The sequence below is a fragment of the Glossina fuscipes genome, unplaced genomic scaffold (genome assembly GCF_014805625.2).
Source record: "Glossina fuscipes isolate IAEA_lab_2018 unplaced genomic scaffold, Yale_Gfus_2 61, whole genome shotgun sequence".
Classification (NCBI taxonomy): Eukaryota; Metazoa; Arthropoda; class Insecta; order Diptera; family Glossinidae; genus Glossina; species Glossina fuscipes.
In genome coordinates, this window is record NW_023998433.1 from 368,314 (window position 1) to 382,929 (window position 14,616).

At 33.3% G+C, this 14,616-nt stretch overlaps 1 protein-coding gene across 3 annotated transcripts in view; it reads left to right on the forward strand.

Annotated features, from left to right (window-relative positions):
• LOC119638016 (homeobox protein 2-like) overlaps positions 1–14,060 on the forward strand; it is a 17,336-nt gene extending 3,276 nt beyond the window's left edge. For all 3 annotated transcript variants that reach the window (XM_038034551.1, XM_038034553.1, XM_038034554.1), the window contains 3 exons: positions 5,609–5,746; positions 13,593–13,781; positions 13,895–14,060. In XM_038034551.1, coding sequence (XP_037890479.1) covers positions 5,609–5,746; positions 13,593–13,781; positions 13,895–13,923 — 356 coding nt within the window. In that variant the 3' untranslated portion in view covers positions 13,924–14,060. The remainder of the gene's footprint in view (positions 1–5,608; positions 5,747–13,592; positions 13,782–13,894) is intronic.
• Positions 14,061–14,616: the final 556 nt, after the last annotated feature.

Genomic DNA, 14,616 nt, shown 5'->3' on the forward strand with positions numbered 1-14,616 from the left:
TAATTCAAAAGCCGAATTCAAAGTTTTGTGCTTGGCAAATCTGCTGCATCCTTTCGAACTCATTTCGAAAAACGGAGGGAAGCTTTCGAAACTTTAAGGAAAAAACTTCTTTCTGGTAATGACATTTCTTTTCACATGTTCTAGAACGCACAAAGCATCTAATGGGCCAATGAAAAAAAATTCTTGCCCGAAAAATTGACAGCGGTTTCTCATCATTGCAGCTCTCTACGATTCACAAATTATAGTAAACATGTTCGCCGCTATCGGTTACCAAGACTTTACGTGTCTACAGCGCTTCGGAGATTCACTGCTAACCCAGACTATACTAGCCGCAAGTTTGCCTATGTGCTAGATATGTTTTATATCCTACAATATTTGTATTATAAGGGTATATTAGGTTTGTGCGGACGAATGCAACATCCAAAGGGGTTCGATATGGTCCCACCTTTTGCTATCCCGATTCGGTCAGAATCATTTTCTAAATCGATCGAAACTTGTCTGTCCGTCTTATATTTATTCATTTAATATTGCATTCAATCTATGCGCCGCAATGTTTTAATAAAATTTACTACACTGAAGTGTTTTAGCTAAAGGACGGACGCTAGTGAGCATGTTTGATATCGAATCATTCTTTCGATCACTCCCCATTAGACTTATTAAACAAAGTTAAAAGTAATAAGTCGAAGTTATAAGAAAAAATATTGTAACTTTTAGAATCTCGCGACAAAAGTAGATTAGTAATAATATTTCGGCATTCTATATTGATATGAAACCTTTAGATCAGATGGGGCTGTTTTTGAAGCTCTTAGCATATAACCGTTCCTACACTCTATATGGAGAAAACGCCTAATTTTCAATGTTTCATGATGAAAATTGGTCCATGATAGTAAATTGGGATAGAAATCAACACAACCTTCCCGAATTTTGACCAGATAGATTTGCTATTCGGATCCCAAACCAAATAAGATTTCTATTGAACAATAAAAATAAAACTTTATATGCCAAAGCGATTTAAGTTTTAATGTTTGATGATGAAAATTGATCCTTAGTAAATTAACCATAGAAGAATTTAATCACCATAGAATAAATACATTTAGTTGATCGCATTCTACTCTTTAAGTTCTTTTATTTGGTTATACTGCTAAACAAAAACGAACCCTTCATATTTTGAAGTCCACCATATTTACTTTAGAATTAACGCATTTTCGATAAGATATATCCTTATATATCGTTATGTGAGGTATGTACAAAATAATTTTCAACATACTATCTCGCTTACCTTGAGAATAATAGGCGGGAAACGTCCAAAAAATAAATAAAATAATAATTTCATCACTTCGAACTCTACGTGAGCGTGGCCGATTTTTCCCATTTTTGTGCATAAATAGTAGGATCCTTCATAAAGTAGATATAGGAATTTTCAGCCTGCTATCTTTTATAATGGATGAATAATGAGTGCACAACAATGCACAACATTTTACTTGGTTGCCTGAGTTCACGCTGAGTTTACGCTTTACAATGGGCTTGTGTTTGGACTAATTTGCCTCATTTTTAATATCAACTTGCAAGAACTTCCAACGTTCCTGCTAAATTTATAGTCGATATTTTTACGACCAGGAGAATGTTTACCATAGACAAACAGATAGACACACGAACGTACTTAAATCAATTCAGAAGTTGATGTTGATCAAGAATACATATAGTTTGTAGGGTCTCAGAAGCTTTGTTCTAGGCGTTTTAACTGTTCAACTGTTTTGACAAAGTTAATATATCCCTGATCCTTCGATGATTGGTATAAAAATGAATGAATAAAATTTCATTGAGCACTTGTCAACACACAGGCATAAACATATTGCTTGACTTTTGGGAACTATTGTTTCCAACTTCATGGTTACGTCGCAGAGTTTTCAAACAACCTACATAACAAATATAATAGAAGTTAGGTATAGAACTGAATGTAATAAGTACCACATATTCCGATTAAGATTTCTGCGACTGGCGACCACGTACCGTACTATTACACTTTTCTTTTTTCCTTTATCTATGCTTTTGTATTTCTCTTGTCTCCTCTTGTTATGATGATGAATCTGTCCGTATGCAAGTATTAAATCGGAAGACTAAAGACTGGCTTAAGTTAATAGCGAGAGCTATTACAGATCGTAGAAATACATTTTGGAGTGATTTCCAAGGACGCTTAAAATTTCCCAAAACCTACAACAATTTCATTACTAATATATGTATTATGTATTAATAATGTGTATCGCACTTATAACCAAAATTTCTCTCGAGCGTTTATTTACGAAAAATTTCAATTAACAAAAACATGAGACGTTGGTTAATCGTGTATCAAACTAAAAAAGGAACGTTTCTTTACTCCTTCTTTTCAAGGCATTTTCTATAGAAAATGTAGATGCAAATTATAACAAACATCTATTTCAAGATACTTTCAATGTGAAGTAAATGGCCTGACCAAAATGTGTATATAGTTTTCTTAAACAAATTATCTTTAAAATTTAAATATATATTAAATCGGTCGGCTTGCAGCGACTGCATCGTTGCTTTTGATTATAATAAATTTTTTTTTGCTTTTAATATTTAAAAACATTTTTCTCAACGCCTTATATAAGACCTTATTTTTCTATAAAATCTTACATGTTTACGATGCAATTTTGTAAACTAAAGGAAATCTGTGCATAAGTGTTCTCGTTATTTGGTGGTTTCATTAACAATATATCAAAGTTATATACCACATACATGCATCACTAGGTTATAACATCTGGTATATTTCCCTTTAATCACGTATGCATGCCTGTGCATATGCAATATATGTATACATGTTTACATATATTTATGAGTACAACAAACATTTACATTTTTTTTTTTCCATACTAGCGCTATGTTCTAGAGCATAATCTGATTACTACAATTTCATCCAAACATACACGTGCAGAAGCCCTTTGTATTGAGTTGTAAAGGAGAACGAAGAAGAAAAGTAAAACAATAAAAGCATAATTATAAAGATGAAGAATAAATAGTTATAGTAGGTAAATGCGCCCGTTGAGGAACTAACGAAAAGATATAAAGGACGTGCAGACCAAACTGAACACGAAATCATATATATATATCTTCCGAAAGAAATAAAATATCGGTATAACGAAGAAAAAAACTATATTTTTAAAGCACGAATCACTTAATGAATCATGCAAATTTCTACATAATAATTATTTAAAAAATAACACGTCGAGGAGGGATTTTTTTATATCGAAACTTTTAGTAAATATTTGTCTATTTGAAATCAATATTTTCTAAGGCGACTGTTTTAATATCCAGCAGCGAAAGGACAAGGGTACGCGTTATTTCTCCTCCCACTTGTAGCAACCAAAACCGCGCATGGAGGTGCAAATTCATATATTTCTGTCCATGGCACCATTAATTCGGCCATCAATTAATGTTTCTGACAGAGATCTTCTATTGAATCACTCGATGGCACACATAACATACATTCTTAGTTGCTCGCTGCAAACTAATTTCAAAAACGTATGCAATCAGTGCGCAAACCCCGGCATTTTAACCATCAAACTATGTATATATATAAGAGAGGGTAAAAGGTAAATTTAGGAGTTGACACTACTAAAAAAATTATTAGCATTTTTTGTCTACGATCTAACTTGGCTTTTTTTACAGTTTCTCCATCGATCCCCTTTTGTAATGCTACATAATATTTACTATTGGTCCTTTGTCCCTTTTCAAGATGATCGATGAATATTATACCATACCCATCCTACAACATGGGTGCCATAACCTTCGCAGTCGATTTGTGATTTTTTGGAATGTTGATTCGCATGTGTTATTTCGCCTAAACGTCTAAACAAATTACCCGTTTTGCTAAGAAGTCACCAAACGCAGCAACCAATTCCAGCAAACCCTTTACCTAAATAAACGTTCATGCAAAATGGTGCACGGGCTGTTTTTTCATATCTTTAGGTTGCAGTGTTTTACACAACTTCAATTTTTGGTTTTCCAAAACGATTTCGTGCATTTTTTTTATGCTTTTTGGAACAACTGGCGAATTCGAACGGAATATCGTTTCCATAATATCAGAAGAAATTCTCCATAACATCTTTTAAGGCAATGCTTATTGTTAACGGTACTTTTTCTCATCAAAAAGCAAAGTTTAATCAACAAATGAAATCCGGAGTTTTTCATTGTTTTGTAAATAAAAAAAGGAAGCTGTGGTAAAGCCGCCGTAACCTGTCAGCTATCGTTTGAAGATTGGTACTATAACAAAATGATATAGAATTGTCAATAGAGTTGCTATGCCCACACCATCTAAGGGTGAGGCTGCATTCATTTTGTCGTAATGTTCCCAACATCCAAAAGGAAGATCCAGAGGTCCTATCAACTTATCTTAAATTCTTCATTGCTATCAAATTATGCATCGATCGAAAGAACTCGCATCGATTAAAAACTAAGATCTCGAAATTAACTCTAACTAAACTTATTGAAAGTTCTTGCACCCAAGCTGGTATGGAAAATGAGGCGAACTGATCAAACGGCATGCCTACAGTATAGTAAAATTTGAATTTTGTCTCATTGAGAACAAGTTTCCGCGTTCATTCTATAGAAAATCCTACATCACTTTCCTTTTCGTTTTAAGATAAATCTTTTCTTACTTGTTTTTACTTGCGTTTAACTTCTTCCTGGTATATCGATATACGCATTGCGCTCACATTTATCCTCTTCTTCATGACTAATCTTTTTTAAAAGCTCAAAAGAAGAGCATTGGTTAAGCGGGTTGTATCAAACGAAGAACTTGAAATATATATATATATATAAGTGCTCAACAAGTCGTATTATACTAAAAAATAAAATATAGTTATCCCATTGAATGTCTTATTTATTGATCGCACTGGCTATAGATCTTAAAAAGGTTTCTCTTTGGCAGAAATAGGAGAATTATTGAATGTCGAATATAAAAATCAATTTTTCTATAACGTCCCTTAGTTGATGTGTATGTGAAGAAAAGTAGTAGTATGTGAAAGAAAAAAAACGATATAGAAAATTTTAGTTTATATATTCACCCGATATTTAAACACATCTAAAGCATATCTTTAAAATTTCGATAAATTCGTATAATTATATCTCACAGCAATTGTGGCACAAGAAACTTGTGCGGATGTATGCAATACGCAGAAGGACTTGAAATTGATCCAACTTTTATTAAGCCGCAAAGCTATCCATCTGTTCATCTCTCTTCTTTTGTTGTGTGTTAACCTATGGACCGCAATTTTTAACATATTTTGATGAAGTAAGTCTGTATGTAAAATTGTCTAGATACAGTGAGGATACAATTCTTTTCAAAGGGTTGATCAAATGTACCATGCAAACGTACACAAAAGTATGACTGTAAAATTCTGCATTGACCGCATCGGCATCAAATTTTTATTTACAATATGCATGCTATATATTTAATTATACATAAATCCAATTATGATATGTATATATGTATGTTTGTATCTATGTACATATGTTGATATATTCCATGTTATTTAATGATTTTTTTATCTTTTTTGTCCTTTTTTTCTTGTTTTCCGCACATATTCTGTAGCAACAACTTGCCGTTATGCCAAGAGCGCCTGGTCTGATTGCGATCCCCAAACTAATTTGCGTACACGTACCTTAACGCTTAAAAAAGGTGACCCGAATTGTTTGCAAACCAGAACCATGGAGAAGAAATGTAAAAAACGTGAGTCCACAAAATTCATACTATATCCAACAATATAAATTTCTACACACAACCACACAGTTACAGTTTTTTTTCCCCATGCACTTAATCCATTTATTTGTCATCATCAATTCATCTCTCATCACAGATAAAGTTGTCAAAAAAATACTTGGTTTCGGTTTTTCATAATTATAAAAGCATATAATTTCTGCACTAACATAACTACTACTTCTACTATTATCATTAATACTAACACTAATACTTTCACCAATAATTTCTTTTGTTAAAAATTTCTTTTGCGTTATCATACACGTAAAAATATCATATTATCTAAGGTATCAGTTGACAGGACAAATTTTTAAAAATTGAAAAAAAAAAAACAAGTTGAAGCACTACAATCAGCCAAGCCTGTTTTTAGGTACGCTACATCGTTGCGTTCAATATAATAATTCATTCATTTTCGTGCCTCAGGAATTTTATCTCGTTTTCAAGTGAATATGTCATTTTCATGAAAGCCCTTACACTGGGACGATGCCCTAATTGTCAACTTGTCCAAACCTAACAAATTTATTTTTCTTGTTAAAAATGTTATCATTCTTCACATGTGCGTCATAAAAAGGCTACAAATTAGACTTTGGTGTCACATAAAGACTTACTTTTCGCAAAAACCTTTACATAAAGTGTTCTTTGAAAACTGGACGTAATGTCAATTTGCTACGTTTGGTTTTTATATCAAATTGCTGTTAAAGATCAATCATCATTCATCGTAAAATATTAAAAACTAAACTCTTTTTGCCGTATACAGACTTCATCTTTGTGAAAAACCTTGTATAGGAATGGGGTCCAACCAATAAGCCCATATGACCAAAATGTAATACGCTCAAGTTTTATATAAAATAACTATTATAGGCCGATTTTCCCCATAAAATACTAAAATTTAAACCTTTTCGCCATATAACGATTTCTTTCTCTTTCTGAAAGTCGTAGGTGAAGAGAACTTCCGCATAATGGACTTACATTGTTCCAATTCGGTACGGTCAATTTTTATATCAAATTCCTATTACGGCCCAATTTCAACTATGAAATGTTTGTTATATGAAAGTTTAGCTTCGTTTATATAAGAAGTTGTTACAAAAGTTATTCGCTCTAGTGAATTTTGAATAGGTCTCGTACTTAAACCCAAGGCACGTTACTGCATCAAATTTAGAATAAACATTTTCCATACTATATAATATTGAAGAAAGGGGGCGCGGCTGATTTCCAGAATAAAAGCCGAACTTTTATGTGTGTATGCGTTGTATTTTATGAGTAACAAACGAAAAACACCGAAAGCAAATATGTTCACTATTTTTATTGTATCGGCGTGTGGGCGTGATAGGCGAGCCCCTTGATCGGTTTCGATCATTTTCAAACTCTTTTGCAATATCTCCATTTTTGCGATCGGAAGAATGTTTGCTACAAACACTACACATTTGAACAGACGGACAGATGGACAGACGAACAGCCAGACATGCTTAGGATCAATCCAAATTTGAAACTGGACAAGAATTTATATAATTTTAGGGTTATTTTGAAGCTTTCTTCTGCGCGTTTAAAAAGTATTGGAAAAAACATTAAACTTTGGTAGATTGTAATATTGGCTAAGCGCGATCCATTTTTTCCATTTTTGTACAATTACCGCAGTATCGCTCATAGAATGCACATTAAAGTTTTTGTTGGTCTATCTGCTACAGTTTATGAGTAGTGACCAAGAAACTAATTTTTTATTCCTTTTGAAAAACAGAGATGGTCTCAGTTTATGTGGTGCTGCAAGGGGTGTCAGTTGAGCGATTTGACCCATTTTCAATGCTAACTTGCGGGTAAGAACTTCCAATATTTTTGCAAAGTTTGAAGCCGATAGCTTCATTTTTACGAACAGACAAAATGAATATACTTCTCATCCTTCGGTGATGGGTATAAAATTGCATGAACCGTCAAACAAGCTTAAATCGATTCAGAAAATGATTTTGAATTGATCACTATATTCGGATATTACAAATATTCGCACAAACCATTGCTGTAAGGTATAAAAATTCCATTAGATGACCAGTAATTCTTGTAATATTTTTATATATCCCCTGAAGTGCGATGCGTTTGAACAAAAATTTATAAATGTCAATATTTATAAATTTCAATAGAGAACAATGTAGCATCGTTTAAAAGAAATGTAATTAGCCTTTAATTGGATTGCGAAAAAGTGCAATGAACTTTATATCTTATAGCAAAAATATTTTATTTATTTTCTTTTCCTTTTTTATGATATATTTTGCTTACACCTATTAGTTTTAGTCTTCGTACTAATTGCATTAAATTCGCTGAACATTTGCAAAGCGGAGTAGCATGATACGTACAATATATATATATACAATATATATATATATATATATATATTAGGTTGGGAAAAAAGAAATCCATTATTTTTATATGAACTTCAGGACTTTATTTAACAAGCTTCGGATTGTTCGATTTGGGTCAAATATGCACCGTTTTGTTGTATGATTTGTTGCCATTTTAAAGGTAACTTCAAAATGCCTCTCTCATAGAAGTCCTGGTCTCTATTTGCAAAAAACTCTAGTAGTCGATTTTCACAATCCTCCCTAGATTCCAATTTTTTATCATTAAAGAAATTTTGCAATGCAAGAAAAAGATGATAATCGCCTGGTGCCAAGTCCGGACTGTATGGCGGATGCATTAAAACTTCCCAACCAAGCTCCCGAAGTTTCTGGCGAGTCACTGTAGATGTGTGTGACCTAGCGTTGTCCTGGTGGAACACGACACCTCTCCTGTTGGCCAATTCTGGCCGTTTCTAGTCAATCGCTATCTTCAAACGGTCCAGTTGTTGACAGTAGAGATCAGAATTTAGCGTTTGGCCATATGGAAGCAACTCATAATAAATAATCCCCTTCCAGTCCCACCAAATGCATAGCAAAACTTTCCTGGCCGTTTGAGGTGCTTCACCGCTCTTTGACCACGATCGTTTTCGCACAGGGTTATCGTATGTGATCCATTTCTCATCTCCAGTCACCATCCGTTTAAGAAATGGGTCTATCTCATTCCGTTTGGCCAAGGCTTCGCAGATGGAAATTCGATCCATCATGTTTTTTTCTGTTAATTGGTATGGCACCCAAACATCGAGCTTCTTTTTGAATCCAGCTTTGTGTAAATGGTTTAAAACTGTTTTATGGTCGATTTTTAGCTCCTGGGCGATGTTACGACTGCTAACATGCCGGTCAACTTCGATCATTTCTCCGATTTTATCGACATTTTCGACGACCGGCCTACCTGTGCGAGGTGCATCTTTAACATCAAAAATTCCCGAACGGAATCTACAAAACCAAAATTGCACATAATTGACTGTTACAGTATCGGAACCATAAACACCATTCACAATTTTAGCCGCCTGGCTTGCATTTTCGCCTTTGTCAAAGAAAAACCGTAAAATGTACCGAATTTTCTCTTTGTTCACTTCCATTTTTAACACGCTGTAACTCACAACTGAATGCACCAAACAAAAAACAGCAAAAGAATTTTTTTACTGCGAAATGTCACCTTTCCAACGAGCATAAATCTGAAATTGTTTGATCGATACTTTACGAGAAATCTATCAGTGCAGCTATCTACCGAAAAAATAATGGATTTCTTTTTCCCCAAACTAATATATATATATTTGTTTGTGTGTTTGCGTATATGAATGTGTACGTAGATCGATAGGGTTTGTGTTAAATTTTCTGTTTATTTTACTTGAATCTATCTAAGTTCATATATAGGATTTCACTCAATAAGTTCGTGCCATCATTACATAACACAACAACTTTTAGACAAAACTCGACATTGTGCCGCTAACATAGCCCTCTCCTGCAAGAGTAGTACATTAATTTCAACGTTTCTGTGACATTTCTATTCCTTTTTTACAGAGAATAGGATTAGTCCAACCCTTTAAAATACATTTTAAACATTTTTTTGAGACTCGTGGACAGATAATGGTCGCTATGCGCCAAATCAAGAGAATACGCTAGATGTGAAAGCAATTCTAAATTCAATTCGTTTAATTTTGTCATTGTTGTGGTCGAGTTGTGACACGATGCATTGTTTTGGTAAAAGAGCATTTTTTTCTTCTTCATTTGGACCCAATTTCTGGACCTTCTTCATTCAAGGATTCTACTGACGCTACTCAGTATTCCCTATTGATCCTTTGTCTCTTTTTCAACATCAAAGCCATGACTTTCACAGTCGACTTCTGTCTTTTTTGCTATCCACTCAGTTGATTGCCGATTTGACTCTGAAGTATAGTGATGAGTCTGTCCGTTGGCATATATTGCTTGACAAATTAGTTTTTAATTTCGCTAAAACGACTCCAAACAGTACTCTGAGTCGTCAACACATTGACATTTTCTGTCAAAAGTGAGCACACGCGGTAACCAATTCGAGCAGACCTTTCTCATAGATAAACGTCCATGTAAAATGGTTAATGCGCTGCCTTATAATATCTTAAGAGTGCCCTGTATTTCATGCAACTTCGCTTTTCGGTCTTCCAAGACGATCTTGCGCATTTTTTGTACGTTAACTGGAAAAACCGCGACTAAAGTGCGTTCAGCATCGCTAGTGTTCGTATGCCCCGTGCTTAAAATCTGTGAACCACCTCTCCACCATTTTTCTGGATAGAGCAGAATCCAAACAACACATGTCCAGCCATTGCTTTATTTGAAAGCCTTTTTTCTGCCCAGATTTTTGCACTATTTTGAAAATTACAAAATTAGCCTCACTATGAACCGTGCCCGGAGATGCGACGTTGTGAACAATCGCAAATTTTAAGAGAAAAGCACCATATTTTCTTGTCATTACTTTAGCAATTTGTTATTCCGGAGCAATAATCGCGAGAAAATGTCAATTTTATTACGAAACAAATCCCTTAAGTCAAAAACACTGAAACTGAACTTCCGATTGATGACATGCTCTGTGATGTTTGCTCAGAATGAGGCTGTAAAACAACTATGACTTGTAAACTAGCGGCCGGAATGTCATGAAATTTTGGCACAAGTCATTTGCCGCTTAATACTATCTTTCAATAGTGGCGGCATCTACATATCATCCTCCTACGACTTTATTAAGTGATATGTTACTATAAATCGTGTAATAGACTTATACTCACAATTAACGAAAATCTAAAAATTAAATGTTTACATTGGTGCATCGTGCTTATGAAATTAAAGGGTTTAGATCCTTGATGGAAAAAATGTAATAAAAATACATGTTTATCCCGTTATCTTTTAAACAAGTTATACGTCGCTCGCAGGAAGAAACAATCAAATTTAGAAGGAACATATATACAAATCTATCTATAACACTCAAGCGTCCGCACATATCTTTTTTTATACCAATCCTCCGATGATGAGTTGACACGAACGCGGTCCTAGTTAATAGTCACCTGTTAGTTTATTTAACCAGACACCACCATAACTCATCTTCTAACTCTCAACTAATGAAAGTTTGCCTGACTTTTTTGCATACCGATACTTCATTTATATTATACATTATATTATATAATATACTCAGCTGCAAAAAAAAAAAAAAAAAAAAAAAATACATTAAGTTTGGGTAGCGAAAATTCTATACTGTACAGTTAAATTCAATTTATCTGCACTTATTAAATATGGTTTTTATATGCAAGTTGCTTAAAAAACATTTATCTTTCTGTATGTGATTTATATTAAATTTCATTGCAAGTATGAAAAAAACAAAAACAAAAAAAATGCAAAAAGAAAATAAAATAAGAACAAAAAGCTTTCACTTTATGTACGTTTAGATGCTCGAGGGAAATTGAAAGGGTTAGCATCATCATTTGTTGTCAACAAACGAAAAAAAAAAAAATTGAAATACAAATAAAAATAGAGATAAAAACAAATAAATACACAAAAAAAAAAAATTTAATGAGCACAACCCGCCTTAGCAAAAGGAAATGCAGCACCAGTTCTGCAGGAAGGCATTAAAATGGTTACGATTGTTTCAATAGAAATTCGGTCGTTTCAAACGTATAGTGTACGTGTGTATGTGTTCTTGTTTTAATGCACTCACACAGCCGCACATGTATTCAGACAGATAGACACTTTTATATGGATAGCAAAGAGTAGAAAGCCTAACATACATATATGTATGTAATTTAGAGGCGGTTTGTAATTAAAATTTTTAATCACTTCAACATATTTAGATGCACAGGCTTAGGCATAGGCATAGGCATAGACGTAAACACATGCCTACATATTCTAATAATATATGAATGTTTGTTGAAAACTTTGAAATTGTTGCTTATACCCCATAAATATGTTTTTGCCTCTAATTTCTTTACTAAGCTTATAGCAAAAATATTAGGAAACAACAATAAAATGTTTTAAGAAATTTTTAAACTTAAAGCAGAAATTTTAAAGCAATAATTTGCCAATAAAATGAATAAGTTGAGGTACAACTTTGCCTTCTGGCAATGGAAAACGAGTAAGAATGCTATAGTCGAGCAAAGCCAACAATTACATACATAATAATAAATTCGCTTACTTCGTAATGCTCCAAAAAATATACATAATTTTTATATAAATACATGATTGTTATGAAAGCCTTCATATTGGAGGATACTCAAACGTCAAAGTGGTCTAAATTTTGCAAACTTAATTTAGTTGTTAAAGATTTTATTATTTTACAGATGCTTCCATCGTGATAAACCACAAATTAGACCTGGTCGCCATAGAAGGGCTTGCTTTCATGAAAGATCCTATATATAGTGGGGTCTAGAAAATAAATCTGTATGATCCAGAATACTTATGGTTGATTTACTACTAACGAAAAATTGAACCTTTTTTGACATATAAAGCCTTATTTTTCATTAAAAGTCTTACATGGCTTGGGAACCACAAAGCGGGCTCAAAGAATTGCCCCATCCAAACTTTTCACACTAATTTAGAATGCCGAGAAACGATTACTAAGCGTTTTTTTTCCTGAAATTCTAAAAATTACGGTAATTCCTTCTTGCAAAAACTAATCACTATCGTCGAAAAAGTGGTGCGATCCGAACCGTTTCCAAAGGCGTCCGTCGTTGAGCTAAAACACGTCAGTGGACCAAATTCCATCAAACAATCCCGAAAAGTGCGATGTTTAGTTGAACACGTTTTAACGTGGACAGACATCAGACGGACAGACAAGATGATCGGCATAATAACAAGTAGTTCTAACTTCCACCCTTCTGAATGTAACATACGTCCGCATGAACTTAATATATCCTGAACCAAAATTTGCGTAGAGTATATATATAAAGCATAAGTGAGGTGGTGTTAGGTATTCACCTGAGACGGCCACAGTCGACTACAATGTCTTGTTTTTTTTTTTTTACGTACAATTAAAAGGTCTCTAGGGCTACGATTCATTTTCTTTGAACCCAAACTAACCTCCGTTCGGCCATCCCCTTAATTTAGACTGCCAAAAATATATATATATAGTTACTCGATTTACATATAAGTACTCCCATCCCATCGAACATGCATAGGTACTTTACTAGTCGACTAAATCAATTGCTCTTTTTACGCCATCCTACTCTTTCTTCATGTGCTTATAATATACGCAAAAAAACGTTAATAAACCGCATCATCCATCAAGTTTTAAAAGTCATTAGAGTAATTAAAACTCTTATGCACATCCTCCTGCATGCACGATAGCCGACATTCATGTTCATACTCACATGAATGCAAACAAGAAACAAACGTTCGTACTTAACAATTTAGGAAAAATTTAAAAAAAAAAAAAAAAAAAAAAAAGACTTCAAATCAATTTTATATGAAATGCATAGCGTGTCGTTATGAAAAAGGCGCCTGGTCTGAATGCATTAATGGTCAAATGACGCGTGAGGATAAATTGAAATCAACAGGCGGCAATGAAGGCAGAAACGATTCCAACTGTGAGACAGTGCGCAGCATTAACAAGAAATGCAATCCCTCGGGTGGAGCAAACAAGCAAAGAAAGGAGCGTAAAAACAAAGGTAAATAAATTCAGTGCCAGCAAGAAAATGAAATGTTTTTCTTTACATTAAATTTTATGCATTTTTCTTTTTGTTTTTATTGATTTTTTTTTTTTTTATTTCTTCTTTTACAGGATCCCGCAATCGCAACCAGGGCCAGTAGATGACGTAATCTTAAAAGCATCGAGCATTTCAAGATTTCAAGATAAAATGCAAATTCAATCATCTTTACAATTTTTATATAGAAATTTTTAAGAATTAAACGTAACATTAGTATATTAATTAAACAAATTGTTCGTGAATCTGCTTAAAAAATAATGCAAATGGGTTTAATTTATGAATAATCTTAATATTCCTACAAATATATATACATACATACATACATACATACATACATACATACACACATTCATACATACATATACACATTCATACAAACATATCCACATACGTACGCTTGAGACCAGTTGGAAATACTCATCACTAACATATAACACAACCTTTTCTATTCTAATACAATTTCTCATGTCTCAACGTCATGTCGCGCCGAAGATAATTCATGATATGCTTATACGAATTAATATGAAATATTTTCTTTTTTTATTTTTGTTCTTTATTTTTTGGATTTTTTGTCAACTTTTTTGAATATATCAGATATTTTAGTTAATTGCAAAAATTAAGCGAAATGTATTTTTTGTTTTCATAAAATATTTTTCTTCTGAATATAAATTTTTGTGTTTAAAAAAAAAAGAATGTGGTTTCATTACTCACTATTAACCCTTAAGCATACACGATGAGCCTTTAAAGCTCATTTGAACTTCGAGCTTTAATTTATTTGGTTATTTCAAGTTTGATT